The 20,000-nt window shown below is 32.8% G+C and overlaps 1 protein-coding gene across 1 annotated transcript; it reads left to right on the forward strand.

Annotated features, from left to right (window-relative positions):
- Positions 1–1,052: 1,052 nt before the first annotated feature.
- Positions 1,053–14,080, forward strand: LOC142355310 (uncharacterized). Its single transcript, XM_075407517.1, has 2 exons — positions 1,053–2,861; positions 13,734–14,080. The coding sequence occupies exons 1-2, from the start codon at positions 1,226–1,228 to the stop codon at positions 13,796–13,798; spliced, it is 1,701 nt and encodes a 566-aa protein (XP_075263632.1). The 5' UTR covers positions 1,053–1,225; the 3' UTR covers positions 13,799–14,080.
- Positions 14,081–20,000: the final 5,920 nt, after the last annotated feature.

Consider the following 20,000-nt stretch of genomic DNA (forward strand, 5'->3'; position numbering starts at 1 on the left):
AAACAAAAAGAAACAAAAGAGAAGAGTAAATTATTAAGAAAATAAACCATGAACAATTAAATTTTGGAATTAAGAGAAAAAGATATGCACTTTTGTTATGCTTTGTTTATCTAGTTTTTCTAGTATTTGCCAAACAAATCAAACTCTTTGAGTTCTTACTATTTGTAAGAAATAAAGCTATTTAAACAAAAATTGTTTGTAATTTGAAAGAAAACTTTCAATTGTGTATGCTTTTCAATGAACTTTAAAAAAGCTGTTTTTTACTTGACCTCGGGTTGTTGAACGGACTCATGGGCTGCTGAATCAAGGGTTCTTGAACGGAGCTGAGTGGTCACTTGAATACTTATGCTTCTTGAACTTTTTATGAGGCCACTACACTTGAAATTTCGCAGTCAATTTCATTTTACCCGTAGATTAAACAAAATAGTATCGTCTAAGCAATTAGTACAAACAAAACTTTTTGCAATTTCTTGTCATAACGCTTACCGGTTGTGTGACAAGCAGCAAATTATTCATGGAAATAATTTGTTCTGGCTTGATTGGTTTTCCTCTGTGGCGACTCTAAAACAAATCAAAATTAGTTTTCTATTGCAAGAAAATGGTAAGCATGCAAAAACAGGAAACCCAGTGATAGCAATTAGATTGATAGGAGTTTTATTTGATTAATATGAGTTTTGGATATTCCCCCACAAATTGAAAATTGATAGTGCATAATCCATATGAAAAGTAAAAGGGGTCTTTCCGATTATAGCCCCCCCCCCAGACTAATAGCCCTCCATTTATAGTATATTTACCATCATTGGGGGCAATAGGTTATCTGACCACTAAGCTGGGTTGGAGGGGGGCTGAACTGGGAAAAACCCAATAAAAGTAAACTGCACAAAGAAAAAAAAGCCTGACTCGACTCAAAGTATTTAAGACTCAATCATCCTCATTCTGGTTGATTTCAGGTTTTTCTGTGTTTAGGAAGTCTGATAGTCCACCTACTTTGAACTGGTCACTTCATCAAAGATAAGACAAAATGGATTTGACTTGTTTCGTTCGTGTTCAATTCATTTTATCTACCTATTTTTGTGTTTTATCAGCACTATCAGTGTGCAGAGAAATTCAGGAGAACTGTGAGTGTGACAAAAATTTAGTTGTATGGAAATGCACAGTTGACGCTGTATGCAGTTTTGATCTTGCGTACACAGGCATAACAGCCATTGCAGCCAAGTTCGAGTTAATGAATAAAGGGTGCACGTCTGGTATCATTTTAAGACTCACCAATTTAAAAATCAATTCATTGGGAGGGCTGCCTGATGCTCTGAAACCTTTCAGTATCAAAAGGATCGAGATCAAAGAGTGCAAAAATTTGAGTTCCGAAGAAGTTGAAAAACTTGCTTCTTTAATGAACGGAGGTGATTTGATTGTACTCAGAAGTCTGACTGATGGCAATTCACAAGGAATGAATGTGACAAAAATAATCCCCAAAAAGAATGAAGTTGAACTGCGTGAAAACGGCGCTGTCGTTCTAGACAAACTGATCGATCTGTCTGAAGTTAATAGTTTGAGTATAATGAAAACCAGGTTTAAGCAGAAAAATTGCAAAATCTTCAACAACGGGGCGCACACCTTGGGTCGAAGGGTAGTAAGGTGGGCATCTAACGAAAACAATCCACACTTTCTTGAGACAACCAACTCGAACAGAACTTTGGTGATTTACCTAGAAGACGGAAACAAATATCTACGCAAAGATACTTTCATGAATGTCAAAGCCACAAGCGTGCCATCATTAGACCTGCAAAATTTTGATCGAATTGAATACGGAACAATTACAAATGGAACTAACTTCAGATTTTTAGACATCAAAGAAAACGATAAACAATTATTCACCACAGGCGAATGCACAAAGATTTCAGACTTGAAAATATGTGAAGTTTGTTTAATACATCAGTATGCATTAAGACGAAACGAAGATTCGGTTGAACAAAAATGTAAAGACAAACTTAAAATCAAAAATGAGTTGCAAAAATGTTACTGGTCCCAACCGGAATCGATCCCTTGTTCTCTGCAGCAGTCTTATGACATCTTTGATTCCTGGATTGATAAAAGTGTCCCTGTATGTACAAAGTTGCCGCAAGACATTACAGAGCACTTGACATCTGTTAAGTCTGATGAAAAACCCGAAATTTGCCCAACAACAACTACAGAGATACCAACTACAACATCATCAAATACAACAACCTTATCGTCGTCATCGACAACAACATCATCATCAACAAAAACAACATCAAAAAAAACATCAAAAATAGCAATCGTCAGCCTACCCAAAACAAGCGCCACTACTAGTAAAACTGAGTCTTCGACCAAAGAAGAAACGAATTCAATTTTTAGCTTGATAAGTTTATTAACTAGTGCAAAACCTGAACAATCACTCAATATATCAAAAACTGGCAAATCTACAGTCACGAGGTCATTTCCAACTGAAAATTTCATTAATTCTTCGAAAGAGATAACGTCTATGAGTCTGCCTACCTCTGTGAATGAAAATTCAACTGCAGCTGAAACAACTAGAATGACTGAACAAAATCAAACAACGACAGGAAATGAACATTTATTCACAACGTCTATGAAATCGAGACCGTCTTCAGAAAATGAAGATAAAAATGTGACAACTTCAAAAACGAGCAATTCAAAAAATCAATCCTCAGAACAAGAAAGCTTCCAAACTTCTGCTAAAAGTGATGGAACAACAACATCTGGACAACAGAGGACTTACACAAGTCGTCAATGGGAACTTCCTATATTGACATTTGACTACGGCCTTGAGAAACAAGAGAGTTTTGAGGCCAGTTCTTCCATGATTCCGACAATATTTGGTAAGAAAAAAAAACGCTGCTATTCTTTTTACTCCTGCACCTTTATGGCCCTAGTCCCTTTTACTACTATAGTTACTGATTTCAATTACGTTAACCTCATTCACGTTAATTCACTATATCAGGTTTTCTGTTTACTGTACATTGGAAAACAATAATTTTTGCAACAAGTAGGCTTGTTATTGTGCGATGGCACATAATGTTCCCACCCCACTCATCCACAATCTTGTCACAATTTTCAACCAACTGAAGCAAAGTTGGACGGCCTCTAAAGACCCAAACAAACTTTATTTGAAATTTGATGGATTATCAAAAAAGACAGACGTCTATATGAAAAACGAATTCATACCAGTGAGAACAAGCTGCATTACTAGATTGAAAACGTCACTGGATTGAAAACATTAACAAACGAAACGACAGACATCAAATCAATTTTAAAGCAATTTCTCAAGTAGAAAACTACAACAATTACTTCAAGTGAACAACCAATTTTAACAAGAAACAAGAAACAGATTCAAAAACCCAAATCTGTCCCATCTTTGAACTATTCCTTAAACTGTAATAACGACTTTTAAGATAGAAGTGGCTTCTATTTATTTTCGATGATCTTCCGAATTCACAATTCTGATTTATAGGTGAGTAAAGAAGTCCAAAAAATTTCCTCTCAACACATTTATAAATCAAAACGCAGAGGGCAAGAACAGATCAAAGTAAATAAAGGTTATTCAAACCTTGCAATCATTTAATCACAATAACATTAAAAATCGAATTTGAAGCATCAATATTAACTAGCGAAAAAAGAGAAAAAAATAGAAAAGACTCAAAAAGTTTAAATTTTTCCACATTTTATTGAGCTAATAGGCGCCCATTTTTACATTTTCGATTAGTCTACAATATAAAAAGACTATTGGAATGAGATATGCTCAATTATTGTCCTATATATACTGTAATATATGAGATAGGAGGCACCACACAAAAAGGAGCAGAAAACGAACGAAATGATAAAGAATTGAACTGATAGAAAAAAGTTAGTTTCAGTTCTGACACAGTATCCTAATAAATCTAGATACATCAATTTTTTTATTACTGTGATCAAATCTACAGGACTTAAAATCAATCAACATTAAAGTCAAAAATGTAGCCAACTGTTTGCTAAAACAAACAGTTTGAAGCCTACTAATTTTTTAAATATTGAAAAAAAGAACTATTAAAAAAATTAGTGGAGATTATTGGAAGATCCGCAACATCTCTCAGTTAAACGCAAAAAGCAAAAACAGGTCAAATTAAATAAAGGCTACCCGAACTACGTAATCGCGAAGCAAGTAAGGATTGAAGTAGAACATTTTTAAAACTTTTTGCTCTAGTAGTTTTGCTATCAATCAATGTAAACAAACATACGCGAAAAGAAAACAGAGCAAAAAACATACGCAAATTCCTGAATTAAACTCCAATGTCTTTCAATATTTTTAGTTATAACCGTTACAACATCAAAATAATTTCCGAAAACATATATCACTAAGCACAAGAACTAAGTATGAATTTGCTGGACACCTTTTTGAAGAGAATAATTTATGCCTCAATGAAAAAATTAAGGGAGATTTTTGGACTTGTTTTTCCCACCCCCAGTGTTTTTTACGCCCCCCGTTACAAATTAAATGTTGGTATATAGCACGTTACTATGTAAAAAATAGCACCAGCGCCTGGGGTCGTAAAAAACATATGCTCACTGAACTGGGGGATGAAAGGCAAAACAGAAGAGATCCTTTTATCGAAATTGTGTCATTATTTTCGAAAGAAATTGTGGAACGCCATTGCTACCAATCGAACACTTTCAAATATGCTTTCTCAGACATGTATTTTGTCTTGTTAACAATCAAATATACTAAAAAGTGGTCGAATTACAAGCGACAAATTTAACCAGCAAAAACGAAAAATGTAAGGGAAAAACTCAAAATCCACATTATTACTGAGATAACTTGCGCCCATTTTTAAATCTTTGATTAGTCTACAATAAAAAATACAACTGTTTTGAGATGAGCTCAATTATTGACCAATAACAATTTTAATATATGAGATTGGAGGGGCCAAACAATAACGAACAGCAAAAGGATCAGACCTGACAAATGAATTGTACTGAAAGAAGAAATTGTTTTCAATTCTGAAAAAGTGTATCCTATTTATTCCAGTAATTGACTAATTTTTATACAATTACTGCGATCATTAATTCTTTCATAACTCATACTGTTACAAATCTACAGAAAAAACGATCAAAGTTAGACTCAATAAATTAACAAATTGTATGCTAAAACAAATTAAATCGAAAGCTACAATCATTTTAAACATTAAAAAGGAAGATTTTCGAAAGCTCTTATTATTGGAGAATATTGGAACATCAGCAGCACCTTTCAGAAAATTATCAGGGCGATATAAGAGCAAAATATGAACATTTTTTATAATATTTTAACGAAAACACGGAGCGTCAACGTCACAAAATCATTAGTTGGCCTCTTGCCATTCCAGACAACAGCATTTAAGCAAAATTAAGAAAGCTATATCTAGCATAATTTCTTGTTTAGATTCAAAATATTTGCCTAATTCAAAAAAGTTAATTATCACAAGCTAATTCCTGAATAATATTTATCAAGTTTGCCCTTAAAACATAGCAGACGTTTGCTCTAAAAAAGTAGATAACCAATTAAAATCAGACATGCAAAATTGAAAATTGAATTTCACGAAATAATCCTAAGTAAATTTCCAATCTCCTAAAAAAGTTCATCTTTTCTTCTGAAAACCAAAGGAAACTATCAGAAAACTTTAAATACTATAAAGACTAGGAGGAAGCACACAAATTATAAGTGACGCTTCTAGAACCTCTTGTTAATGTGGAAAAAATTTAAGGCGATAAAACAAAATCGAGGGTAAAATGTTTTCGAAAAATGGTCTTTCTGGAAAACCTTTTAAATCGATCCTTTGCCAAATGAACATATTGTGAAGTTTCAGTTATTTTCGCCGAGGCTAAAAATTATCAATTTAAACAATGATTAATTGACAGCTCCAATTGTAAAAAAACAAATTGAAATAAAAAATCAAATGAGTGAAGAACCAAACATAGAACAATCTCAAATTTCTACAAAATTAAATGACGTCAAAATTAGAACTTTGATCAGTTGAGAGGGAAACGCTGATTCAGAGGAACTGTTATGATAATAACCTTACTGATATAAAAATAATTTAAAAAATGAGATTGAAGGGCAAGACAGCTAAAAAACAACAAAACCGCCAACAACACAAAAATTATTTCTACTTTCTGATAACATTTAGTTTAATATCCGAAAACCAAAGTTCGGACTCAATCCAATGATAACCTTCATTCATTTCATTATTGAAGTGATATCTGATTATTTTTTCTGCGAAAAAAAACTATTAAAGAGGGGCCTTCTTAAGACTTGATAAACCTCGCTAGATTATCAACATGACCGCTTGATATTGGAACATAGAAACTACCCAATACAATAACAGAACGTGTACCATTTTTACAAAAAAAATATGCCCCAAAAAATTGTAAACTGAATCTAAAAACAAAAGATCTACATCAAATTCAAAATTTGTTTTTTTAGAAAAACCACGCGGAGATCAATAGTTGGATGGTTATCAGTTCGTTGCCACTAAAATACGAAGATATTCCAATTTTTATCACCATTGCGCAAAAAAATATTAATTGCCTAAAAGTGGCCATAGAATGTGAACAAATTTTTGTGAAATGTGAAATGTTCAGAAAAAATTAAACTTTGAAAACTCCTGAAAGTTTCGACCAAAGAGGAGTTTTTCATTAAAATACTTTTTTTTTGTTTCACGCTCTATGTTAGATATGCTTTCTAGAGATACAATTGAAGACTTTTCACAAAAAGTGTATCGGTCGGTCAGAATTGGCTGATCAAAAAACCAGTTGAGCCTATAGTTCCTACCACACAATTGTGGTCGGACCTATAAGCTGTGTTGAATGAGCTCCTGGTTAAAGTTACTTAACGCCAGCATAATCCATAAAAAAAATTACTGAATCCAGGAAATTTTTGGTCATTTTATGTTTTGTCAATCGTTTCATTGAGACGCGCAATCAGTTAGCACAGCCCATGGCTACTGCGCCATAAAAACGCTTAAAACGACTTTATACGACGCCCTAATAAGTTGCCAAAGATTTCGAAGTCACTTGATTTGTCATGTATATTGTTTTCTGAGATATTGGTGTTAGATTACATTTGAGGAAGTTTTTGTTCCGACCCCTCCTGAGGGGAAAGGAACTATATAATCAACTGGTTTTTTTTGTTCTGACAATTTTGACTGATCGGTATATTCATCGTAGAGAATTGTGAGTGTAATCATAAAAGAACCCGTTCAGCGTAGAATGTGGAACTAAAAAATTTTTCTGAATTTCGTTTAGAATGTTATCTTGGTGTAAATTTTTGTGAATATTAGACCATTTTTCGTTATTTTTATTCACATTTCCGGAATTTTTGCTTAAAAATTTGGTAAATAATGCTAAAATACATACAAATTATTAACAATAGTACTGTTGATTTTATTTTTAGAGACAAAAATGTTTTTTTGACTATTTTGAGTAAATTTTTAGGATAAAACTTTCAAAATTCAGACTTTTCCATCAAAAATTTTCCGAAATAAGCTTCTTTAGTCGACTTTGATTGAGTTTGCCGGTTGTACACAAACAAAAACAACTAAACGAGTCATTAAGAACTACACAAGGAGCAAATCCTACTTCCACTTCTTTTGAGAGTAGTCTCGATTTAAAGTTTTTCTGTTTTTTGCTACTTTAACTCTCTGATTATCAAAAACGCAGCATTTTTCAAAAAACTTTAACTAACAAATTATCTAGATCTTTCCTAGCAAATGAGTGCTCTTAAAGGACAAAGAATAATAGGAGGCCAGTTTGGGTCCTACCTTGGACTGTTACAATCCAAAAATAACTCGGAGTGTAATCAGCCGATCTTTTTTTAAAAAAAATTCGATTGTTTTTGTGTCGATTAAATAAACAATGGCCTTTTTATTATTTGTCACAAAATCTTTTTTTAATCTGGTCAACTTGTAGCATAGTGTCAGAAAAGTAAGAATGCTTCTTCTTCCTCCTCTTTTTTCTATTTAATTAAACTGTAATCTTTTTTTGTGATTTTACGCACTAAGTCATGATTATTTGGTTTTGATACTAATATATTTAATGTTCTTTTATTTTAATGCATTGGCCAATTTTTCACGTTTTTTATCGTTTTGTCACAGTATCACAATATTCAAAAATGTAGCCAACTGTTTGCTAAAACAAACAGTTTGAAACCTACTAATTTTTTAATTATTGAAAAAAGAACTATTAAAAAAATTAGTGGAGATTATTGGAAAATCCGCAACACCTCTCAGTTAAACGCAAAAAGCAAAAACAGGTCAAATTAAATAAAGGCTACCCGAACTACGTAATCGCGAAGCAAGTAAGGATTGAAGTAGAACATTTTTAAAACGTTTTGCTCTAGTATTTTTGCTATCAATCAATGTAAACAAACATACGCAAAAAAAGATACGCAAATTCCTGAATTAAACTCCAATGTCTTTCAATAGTTTTAGTTATAACCGTTACAACCTCAAAATAAATTCCGAGAACATATATCACTAAGCACAAGAACACAATCAGAATTAAGTATGAATTTGCTGGACACCTTTTTGAAGAGAATAGTTTATGCCTCAATGAAAAATTTAAGGGAGATTTTTGGATTTGTTTTTCCCACCCCCAGTGTTTTTTACGCCCCCCGTTACAAATTAAATGTGGGTATATAGCACGTTACTATGTAAAAAATAGCACCAGCGCCTGGGGTCGTAAAAAACATATGCTCACTGAACTAGGGGATGAAAGGCAAAACAGAAGAGATCCTTTTTTCGAATTTGTGTCATTATTTTCGAAAGAAATTGTGGAACGCCATTGCTACCAATCGAACACTTTCAAATATGCTTTCTCAGACATGTATTTTGTCTTGTTAACAATCAAATAAAATAAAAAGTTCTCGAATTACAAGCGACAAATTTAACCAGCAAAAACGAAAAATGTAATGGAAAAACTCAAAATTCACATTATTACTGAGATAACTGGCGCCCATTTTTAAATCTTTGATTAGTCTACAATAAAAAATACTACTGTTTTGAGATGAGCTCAATTATTGACCAATAACAGTTTTAATATATGAGATTGGAGGGGCCAAACAATAACGAACAGCAAAAGGATCAGATCTGAAAAATGAATTGTACTGATAGAAAAAATTGTTTTCAATTCTGAAAAAGTGTATCCTATTTATTCCAGTTATTGACTGATTTTTATACAATTACTGCGATCATTAATTCTTTCATAACTCATACTGTTACAATTCTACAGAAAAAAACAATCAAAGTTGAACTCAATAAATTAACAAATTGTATGCTAAAACAAATTAAATCGAAAGCTACAATCATTTTAAACATTAAAAAGGAAGATTTTCTAAAGCTCTTATTATTGGAGAATATTGGATCATCAGCAGCACCTTTCAGAAAAGTATCAGGGCGATATAAGAGCAAAATATGAATATTTTTTATAATGTTTTAACAAAAAGACGGAGCGGCAACGTCACAAAATCATTAGTTGGCCTCTTGCCATTCCAGACAACAGCATTTAAGCAAAATTAAGAAAGCTATATCTAGCATAATTTCTTGTTTAGATTCAAAATATTTGCCTAATTCAAAAAAGTTAATTATCACAAGCTAATTCCTGAATAATATTTATCAAGTTTGCCCTTAAAACATAGCAGACGTTTGCTCTAAAAAAGTAGATAACCAATTAAAATCAGACATGCAAAATTGAATTTCACGAAATAATCCTCAGTAAATTTTCAATCTCCTAAAAAAATTCATCTTTTTTTCTGAAAACCAAAGGAAACTATCAGAAAACTTTAAATACTATAAAGACTAGGAGGAAGCACAAAAATTATAAGTGACGCTACTAGAACCTCTTGTTAATGTAGAAAAAATTTAAGGCGATAAAACAAAATCGAGGGTAAAATTTTTTCGAAAAATGGTCTTTCTGGAAAACCTTTTAAATCGATTCTTTGCCAAATGAACATATTGTGAAGTTTCAGTTATTTTCGCCGAGGCTAAAAATTATCAATGAAAACAATCATTAATTGACAGCTCCAATTGTAAACAAACAAATTGAAATAAAAAATCAAATGAGTGAAGAACCAAACATAGAACAATCTCAAATTTCTACAAAATTAAATGACGTCAAAATTAGAACTTTGATCGGTTGAGAGGGAAACGCTGATTCAGAGGCACTGTTATGATAATAACCTTACTGATATAAAAATAATTTAAAAAATGAGATTGAAGGGCAAGACAGCTAAAAATCAACAAAACCGCCAACAACACAAAAATTGTTTCTACTTTCTGATAACATTTAGTTTAATATCAGAAAACCAAAGTTCGGACTCAATCCAATGATAACATTCATTCATTTCATCATTGAAGTGATATCTGATTATTTTTTCTGCGAAAAAAAACTAATAAAGAGGGGCCTTCTTAAGACTTGATAAACCTCGCTAGATTATCAACATGACCGCTTGATATTGGAACATAGAAACTACCCAATGTAATAACAGAACGTGTACCATTTTTACAAAAATATGCCCCAAAAAATTGTAAACTGAATCTAAAAACAAAAGATCTACATCAAATTCAAAATATATTTTTTTAGAAAAACCACGCGGAGATCAAAAGTTGGATGGTTATCAATTCGTTGCCGCTAAAATACGAAGATATTCCAATTTTTACCACCATTGCGCAAAAAAATTTTAATTGCCTAAAAGTGGCCATAGAATGTGAACAAATTGTTGTGAAATGTGAAATGTTCAGAAAAAATTAAACTTTAAAAACTCCTGAAAGTTTCGACCAAAGAGGAGCTTTTCATTAAAGTAATTTTTTTTGTTTCACGGTCTATGTTAGATATGCTTTCTAGAGATACAATTGAAGAGTTTCCACAAAAAGTATATCGGTCGGTCAAAATTGACTGGTCAAAAAACCAGTTGAGCCTATAGTTCCTACCACACAATTGTGGTCTGACCTATAAGCTGTTGATTGAGCTCCTGGTTAAAGTTTCTTAACGCCAGCATAATCCATAAAAAATTTACTGAATCCAGGAAATTTTTGGTCGTTTTATGTTTTGTCAATCGTTTCATTGAGACGCGCAATCAGTTAGCACAGCCCATGGCTACTGCGCCATAAAAACGCTTAAAACGACTTTATACGACGCCCTAATAAGTTGCCAAAGATTTCGAAGTCACTTGATTTGTCATGTATATTGTTTTCTGAGATATTGGTGTTAGATTACATTTGAGGAAGTTTTTGTTCCGACCCATCCTGAGGGGAAAGGAACTTTATAATCAACTGTTTTTTTTTGTTGTGACAATTTTGACTGATCGATATTTTCATTCACCTTTCCGGATTTTTTGCTTAAAAATTTGGTAAATAATGCTAAAATATATACAAATTATAAACAATAGTACTGTTGATTTTACTTTTAGAGACAAAAATGTTTTTTGACTCTTTTGAGTAAATTTATAGGATAAAACTTTGGCTAAAAATTTCAAAATTCAGACTTTTCCATCAAAACTTTTCCGAAATAAGCTTCTTTAGTCGACTTTGATTGAGTTTGCCGGTTGTACACAAACAAAAACAACTAAAAGAGTCATTATAAAGTACGCAAGGAGCAAATCCTACTTCCACTTCTTTTGAGAGTAGTCTCGATTTAAAGTTTCTCCGTTTTTTGATACTTTAACTCTCTGATTATCAAAAACGCAGCATTTTTCAAAAAACTTTAACTAACAAATTATCTAGATCTTTCCAAGCAAATTAGTGCTCTTAAAGGACAAACAATAATAGGAGGCCAGTCTGGGTCCTACCTTGGACTGTTACAATCCAAAAATAACTCGGAGTATAATCAGCCGATCTTTTTTAAAAAAATATTCGATTGTTTTTGTGTTAATTAAATAAACAATGGCCTTTTTATTATTTGTCACAAAATTTCTTTTAATTTGGTCAACTTGTAGCATAGTGTCAGAAAAGTAAGAATGCTTCTCCTTCCTCCTCTTTTTCTATTGAATTAAATTGTAATCTTTTTTTGTGATTTTACGCTCTAAGTTATGGTTATTTGGTTTTGATACTAATATATTTAATGTTCTTTTATTTTAATGCATTGGCCATTTTTTCAAGTTTTTCATCGTTTTGTCACAGTATCACATTATTCACAATTCACAAGCTGCATTATTGACGTTCAAAATAGGCACAATTGATCATATAAAAGTCTTGAAAGCAGTTCTTCAAGAATTTCGTTTCTTGAAGAATTTATTTTGATTTTTTTACAATTGTCTATTACGGTTGTTTTCACTTTGACTTTTGGTCGTATGAAGTTTTCCAGGGAATGGTAGGTTTCATTGGATTTTGTTATGGAAGAATAAAGGAGCCTATGTTCTGATTTGAGTAGATAGCTAATGGCTTTCATGGCTTTGAAAACAATAATCTTCAAAAAAAAAAAACAATTTAACTTATATTTTTTTCGCTTTTGTCAGTGTTTTACCTAGTCCCATTAATTACAAGTCTTATTTGACAAAATGGTTGTTGAGGTCAGGTTCAATTGTACAAAATCCAATGTTTTGAATAATGAATACCTGGGGAATTTACTGGCTTCGACACAGGTTTTTCGCAGAAAAAGTAACTGGTTTATTATTTTGTCTATAATTGACGCCCTTTCTGTAGACGTAAAAAATATTCGAAAACATCTCAGGTCTCAAGTGCTTCTTTTGGGCGAATAGATGAACTTTTTCAATTGTTTATTTTTGTAGTTAATGGCTGAAAATAATTTTTTTCGAAAAATACCAAATTATTACCTAATTTTGCAACGTTTCTTTTTTCTGTCTCAATTTTAACTTCTCTCATGAATTATATGTCCAAGTCACATTATTCGCGTTCAACGAAGGCTCAATTGGACACATTTTGAGGCGAAAGAGATGGATTATGGCTTAGACAGCGTTTTCTATCAAAATTCATTTGAATTTTTGTTTGTCTCTGATTGTTGTTCTTTTTGTAACAGCCTAAAAAATTGAAAAATGACAGGTCTTAATGCCCTCCTATAGAAACGTATGTGATCGTAAGCATGTTGGATGTTTTCAATTGTTATCTACTGGTTTTCATTTCTGTGCACTTACTTGTTTTTTAATAAGTTGGCTATTTTTTTACAATGCTGTTTTTTGTCCGTTTTTGTCTAATTGTTAGCTAGCTTTCTAATGGAGTGGTCCCATATCTTTTCTAGTGAAGTACAAGTTATCTTGTTTAGTTTCAGTCTTGTTGGACTCTATTTTGACCTTGTTTATAATTTTTTAAATGGACATAAATTTTGGAAGTAATCAATGTTTGTTGTTTCTGTTGTTTGATTTTGTTTTTCGTCCTGACTTGCTTTCCTAATAGTGGTTGATCTCATCAATCTAATGAGGCATTTTTACTCTACTGAGTTTTTGCGTTGGAGTTGGTCATTTTGATCTTACACGTTTTTTTTTCTTGAAAAATACTTGAATTTTGGAGGGTTTTCTATCTGTAACTCATTTGGTAGACATTTATGCAAAATGTGGATGAGCGGGGTCGGAACTTTATGTTCGAACGCGCATTACCGAGCCTCCTTGTTACGTTTTACTATTTAAGGGCCAAAATTTTCTACAACAGACGGGTTCAACGACCATGAACAATATGAGTCATATCCAGATAAAATGGAGAAAGAGTTTCAAATATACCAACAACCATTCGTTTCAGGAGCACACGTGAAGATTTGGAGTGCAGTTCTAGCAAGCTCTGTTTTGTCTTTCGGAGTGAATTGATTGGTTCATCAAACAAACGATTTCAACCAACCCGTCACTATCAACTGGTTTCAAGAAATCAACATCAACATCAACTGCGTCAAATTGAGCAATTCTTTTTTGAAAGAACTGAAAACATCCGATCAAATTTGAGAAGTTGAATCGCTAAAATTTAAAATTGGGCTGAAAGTAATTTAGTGGTTTCTTTCAACCTTGAAATTGAGAATATTTGTTTCTGTTGTAAGCTGTCAAAACAATACATACTGTGCTAAAAAGTGAAAAAAAAAGTTAAACATAACCCGAAGAAATATCTCAGTAAAAAAGTGCTAAATCTTTGGCATATTTGGGTTTTGCTATTTCTTAATTGCGATCGATAGACAGTCATTGGAATGCCCAAACGATTCACTTAATCAATTTTGCCCAATCCAAAAATTAAAACACGGGCGGGGGGAAGGGGGAGGGGGTTGGGCTAATTAGACACAATAATTGTTCCCTTGAACGGGAGAAATAGTCATAACGTTATTTTTGCCAAAATAATTAACCACCCAACAAGCTTGAGCAGTAAATTTGAAGAATTAAAAAAATTGCGCACTTGATAAATTACATTCAGTACAAACAATTTGATGAATTAAACTACACAAACAATTTGATGAATGTCGCTACATAGTTAATTGATTTTATCATCACATGTAAACTTATGAAATTATAAACTGGACCAGAAATTTTAGAGGATTGATGAAATTGAATGATTGATTCGAAAAGAGAAAATGTAACTTTGATTGAAAATCGATGAAATTTGGAGTATTAATTTATTCTTGTAGCTTATTCTCCCCTCAGAAAAGTTATCGTGAGAAAGGAAAATTGCTGACCGTCGCGCAAGCCATAAATTCAAAATTTCATCAAGCTTTTATTAAGCCGCAAAACACGCTTTTCTTAAGTAATTTCGCACAACTTGTCACTAATTTCCACGATTACTCTCAAAATAATGTCAACAGATGGCTTTATTGTAAATGAACTCATCAAATGCGTTACAAATTGCAGATAAAGAAGATCAATTCAAAATAGATAAGATGGATTTTAAGCAAAAGTTGGTTCATAAACTTGATTTTAAGTAATAACCCTAGTCAAGACTCAATGTTAATCTCGCATTTTGGAAAAGTGAGTAAAGATATATTAAAAATTGAAAAATTTTCTAGCGAAATCTTGCATGATTCTTACAAGGATAAGATCAGTTCGCAAGATCTTGCAAGATTTAAAAGTGTTGGGAACAATCTTTGCAACATGATCCACGACTAACATTGAGTCTGGACTTCAGTACAAAATAAATTTGAGCAACAATCGTAACTGTTACTTACGCAGTTCTGACTTGTTATTACTATTGTCCACAGGTAAGGTGTTCAGATATAAAAAAACTCGTCTCCACAATCTTAATTCAGTTCAAAAACGGACCATTCTGAATCATATTTATTCTCTTTTCTTGGTTGGAAAGCCGCAGCCAGTTTTTTTTTTAAAATAGAATTACTTCAATCCTCAAATTATTCAAAGTGAACGAACTGCGACGAAAGAGTGTCTTTTGATGAGTTTTAGCTACTATTTACATAGTGGGGCTGAATAAGTTTATTTGTTAATTTTATTGTTATAGAAATATCAATTGCTATTTTTAACATAGCAAGTGATATTATCTATAACAATAAAATTCTAAACCAAATAAAAGTGCAGAAAAATTCATTTAAATTTGGTCACGTTATTCTATTTGTTTCAATTGCGAAGTGGCAGAAAACACAATCAATTCATTCGAAAATTATACTACATCAGGATCACCAGTGCTTTGTTCGTGACACATTATACCTGCTCTTCATATCAGCTTTGGTAAAGTTTTGTGGATCTTTTTCGTTTCTGCCCCCAGCTTTGTGGGTGCCTATTATTTGAACCCCCCAGACGCACGTGCCATGTTTTTGCGTTATGATTTACTTTGTAAACACACTTGCTATGTAACTGGCGATTACAGAATACCTATTTACCAGCCAATTACCAGCACGCTGGTTGAAGCAATATGTTCCTCAAATTAATCGAGTAACCACTCGTTATGTAATCCTAAGGAATGCCGTGAAACTAATTAAACATTGGTGGAAAAGTTTTATCAGTTGAGTTTTGAGCAAGTTAAAATTAAGCAATTCTTATTCAAACTGACTAATTGTTCAGAAATTAGTCAGTTTGAATAAAATCTGAAATTAGAATATGATTGTTGACATTGAAGCAGCCACGTATATGAGAGACTGGAAACTGCAAAAATCAAGTCAGGCTACTTAAATTATGATGAAAAACTAATTAGATAAACCACTAGTTAGCTTTACCAGTTCGTTACATGTAGTAAAAGTTAGTCGTAAAATCACTGCGTCAAAAATCATTAGATTATTGTAGAAACTTTGCCACATTGAAAAATATTCCATTTATACAAAAAAGCTTTCTTATCTTAACCCAATTCCAAGAAATTATCTTTTATTATGATCCTGAGAAATTGAGAGTCTTCTATTTAAATTACCTTTTTTAAATTTTGTTTTCGACAATCTCAGACAATGTATCTTTTTAAAGGCTGTTCTGCTGTTTTCATTCAATAGTGTTACATCTTTTAGTGATATATAATATATTGAAAGCTATAGAACTCTTATTGAAACCTACTCAAAATACGAAAACAATTGCTGTGTTCTACAGGTGAAGCTGAATGTATTCCCGAAATAGGCCTTCAATTGCAACCGAAGGAACATCGAGTAATTTTAAAAGACCACCTACGCATTCTGTTAATGATGCTGAACCAAAATGCCGAAATTGCAAAACCGGAACCACAGTTTTAAAAGGCGATTATTCAGTAACTTAACACGGCCAAGGAGACGGAGTAGAAAGACATTATCGATTCAGGGATTGACATGTTGCAGCCTATTCGACTGCAAATCTTTCACCAGTCTTGGGGAAGAATAGTTTGATTCCTGAAAGCAGAAACAGACCAGGTGACATTTTCATGTCAACTTGGACACCTGGAAAACCAGCTGCTGTTGACATTGACGTGACTTCACCGCTGCTGTCAACATCAATTTTCAATTCAATGTGGCAGAGGAATAGGGGGCGCTCGAATAAGCAGAGGAGCAAAATTTCAATGTTCATAACACCAAGTGCGACTATCAAAACCTTTTGAACCGCTCACTGTAGAGAGTTTTTGGGGTCTGTCGTTGATACAAAAAAAAATCGCAAGACATTTGCCGTTTTTTCCGACAGCCTGAGTTTTTTTTCTCGGAGGGACCATGAGTAACCTACAATAGATTGTCGCAGACGTAGTTCTCAGTTATAATTAAAGTTTCAGCCTCAATGAGATTGGCTTGCTCAATTTGACCATATTTAATTACGAGTCCTTAAATAGAAGAGTCCGAAATAGTACTTTGGTGGTGAATCATTGAAACGCGTGCAGCGAATAGCATCTTTTCTAATATGGTGAAAACTTTTCAGTAACCGTAATTTTTAAACCACACGCTGAATGTGAGGGAATTGCAAAATTGCTGCGGTGTTAGAGAGGATGGTAAGTGTAACATCAACTCCTGAGTTAAAATTCAATTTTTTTATTCGAAAAAGATCTTTTTTCGGCAACTGCAACACAAAACTGAAGAACGACTTGAGATAATCATGCAAATAAAGATATTATAAGTTTATTTGTCTTTTTATTTGAGCAGAAGTATCACAAAAATGTAGCTAAATTGGTTGTAACTGATTGCGAAGGTTAAACATTTACAGAAAAAATATCCTTTTTGGTCAAATGATGATCACGCTCAAACTTATTTTGATAAACTTCATTTTTAATTGATTGTCAAGAGATCTCTCTAGACTTTTGAAAAAAAAACGTTAGGGCAAGGCATTGTCTTGCAAAAGTTTTTGGAGCAAAAGAGAAATCAAAAAATGAAATGTTAAAGAGCAGAAACTTCTTGACATGAGCACTATCCGTCTTGGATTGTCCAGTAAAACCAATTTATGCAGAACAAACTTTTGACAATAATTCAGTTCTGCCAAACAAGAGAAAACATTGTTTAATCGGAACAAATTTTAATTGGAACTGTTTGCTTTAAACTGTCAAAACATGATTAAAAGAAACAAATGAAAATTTCTGAACTCATTGAATAACTTATTATAGGACTCCATGGTCCACTGTTTTGGGATTCAAGGAAAATAGATAATGAGACAGGACTAATTTCATTAATCTGATACAATCAGGAGAAAAACAAGGCTTCATGCCATTAGAATTTCATCAATTCAATCAGAGTTATAACCCATAATTAGGACGAAGTTTTTCTTTGTTTTTAATTCAGTTTTTAATGGAGGTCAGATTATCCTCCATGAAATGAGAAAAACATGACGCATTTTGCAAAAATTGTAATAATTTTTGTTTTAGCAGGCCACAACAGCATATATAAAACAGATTGGTAAAACAGTTGTCAAAATCAGTGCTATATAAAAACCATAATTTTTAATGATTTATAACACCCGGGTGACCACTTCTTAGTAGTCATACAAGGATGATATATGGTATCATAAAAATCATGACGTATATCCGAGTATGATCCTCGTATGACTACTATGAAATCATATATGACTACTAGGAAATCATATATGAACCTTGTATGACTACAAAGAAATCATATATGATCCTAGTATGAATACTAAGAATCATACATCATTGCTCATAAATTTTTAACAATTTAGGTCTTTTAAAAATTTCATTCCGCAAGGGATCACTTATGTGGTTCCCCGGCATCACTTTTTGATCCGTCAAAAGACCCAAACGTACAATATCATTTGCAAAGATGGGCACGCAATTAAAGAGTAAGTCCAAATAGATAAATAAAGTTGTGATATTCTCTGAAGCCAGCTTATACCTATAAGTGCTCATTTATAAAAAGTATTTGAAAAAATTTTTGCAGATAACCTCAAATTCGTTTTCTGATTATATTTAAGTTTTAAAGTTATTCTTTTCGCACCCAAAAGGATCAAATGTGGAATGCAAATGCGATATAATAATTTATTATGTCCTCTGACTACATTATACGGGAATTTGTGGAACCAATCAATGTTTTATGTGTCATATATGACCTTGTATGATTTCCAGGAAATTTTTTCAAAATCAAAAGAAAATGGAAGATATACACTTATTAGCCATTGAATTTTTTTGTATGATTCCAGTATGATTTCTAGGAATTCATAAATGATCCTTGTATGACTACAAAGAAATCATACAAATCATATATGACCTTGTATGAATACTAGGAATCGTATATGACCTAGTATGACTACTAAGAATTGTGTATGATGAGCAACCCGGGCAGTCGTGTCTCCCATCGCACACACACACAAACACACACACATACACACAAGCACACACAGACACACCAGTATTTGCTTCAAGCTATTAGCATTTGATCAATTCAATCTGCGTTTTAGCAAATTATTTTTTAAAAAAAAAATTTTTCGTTGCTTGTGATTCAATTTTTAACAGATTTTTCATTTCGCAAAGGTTGGTCTGTCATGATAGCAAAAATAGTAAAAATTTGTAGTTCATAATAAAAAGTTGTCAAAATCGGCGATATTGACAATAGTTTTTCATGATTTATAACAGTTGCGTCCACCATAGCTGACACACACATACACATACACAAGCACAAGCGCACACGGCACACACCTACATACACAGACAAACAAACACATACACACATGCACACACACAAACCACACACACACACAAACACACACACACAGACATACTCAAACAGACAAACAAACACTCACACAAACACTCCCACACACAAGCTTACACAAACACATACACACACATGCACACACACACAAACCACACACACACACACAAACACACCCACACTGATATACACAAACAGACAAACAAACACTCACACAAACACTCCCACACACAAGCTTACACAAACACATACACACACACACAAAAACGCACACACACACACACACAAACAAACAAACACAAACCTTCATACAAACACATATACAGACACATAGGTACGCACACACGCACCACACACACACACACACAAACATACACAAACGCAGACATACACACGCAGACAAACAAACGCACACACATACACAACCACAAACAAAAGCACACACGCACACACACAAACCACATACACAGAGACATAAAAACACAGGCAAA

Source organism: Convolutriloba macropyga, unplaced genomic scaffold (genome assembly GCF_964194025.1).
Source record: "Convolutriloba macropyga unplaced genomic scaffold, txConMacr16.3 SCAFFOLD_3309, whole genome shotgun sequence".
NCBI lineage: Eukaryota > Metazoa > Xenacoelomorpha > Acoela > Convolutidae > Convolutriloba > Convolutriloba macropyga.

Coding starts and splice junctions, on each gene's coding strand:
- LOC142355310 (XM_075407517.1), top strand. CDS start 1,226: ATGAATAAAGGGTGCACGTCTGGTATCATTTTAAGACTCACCAATTTA. Junction 2,862..13,733: donor CATGATTCCGACAATATTTG/GTAAGAAAAAAA, acceptor CATTCGTTTCAG/GAGCACACGTGAAGATTTGG.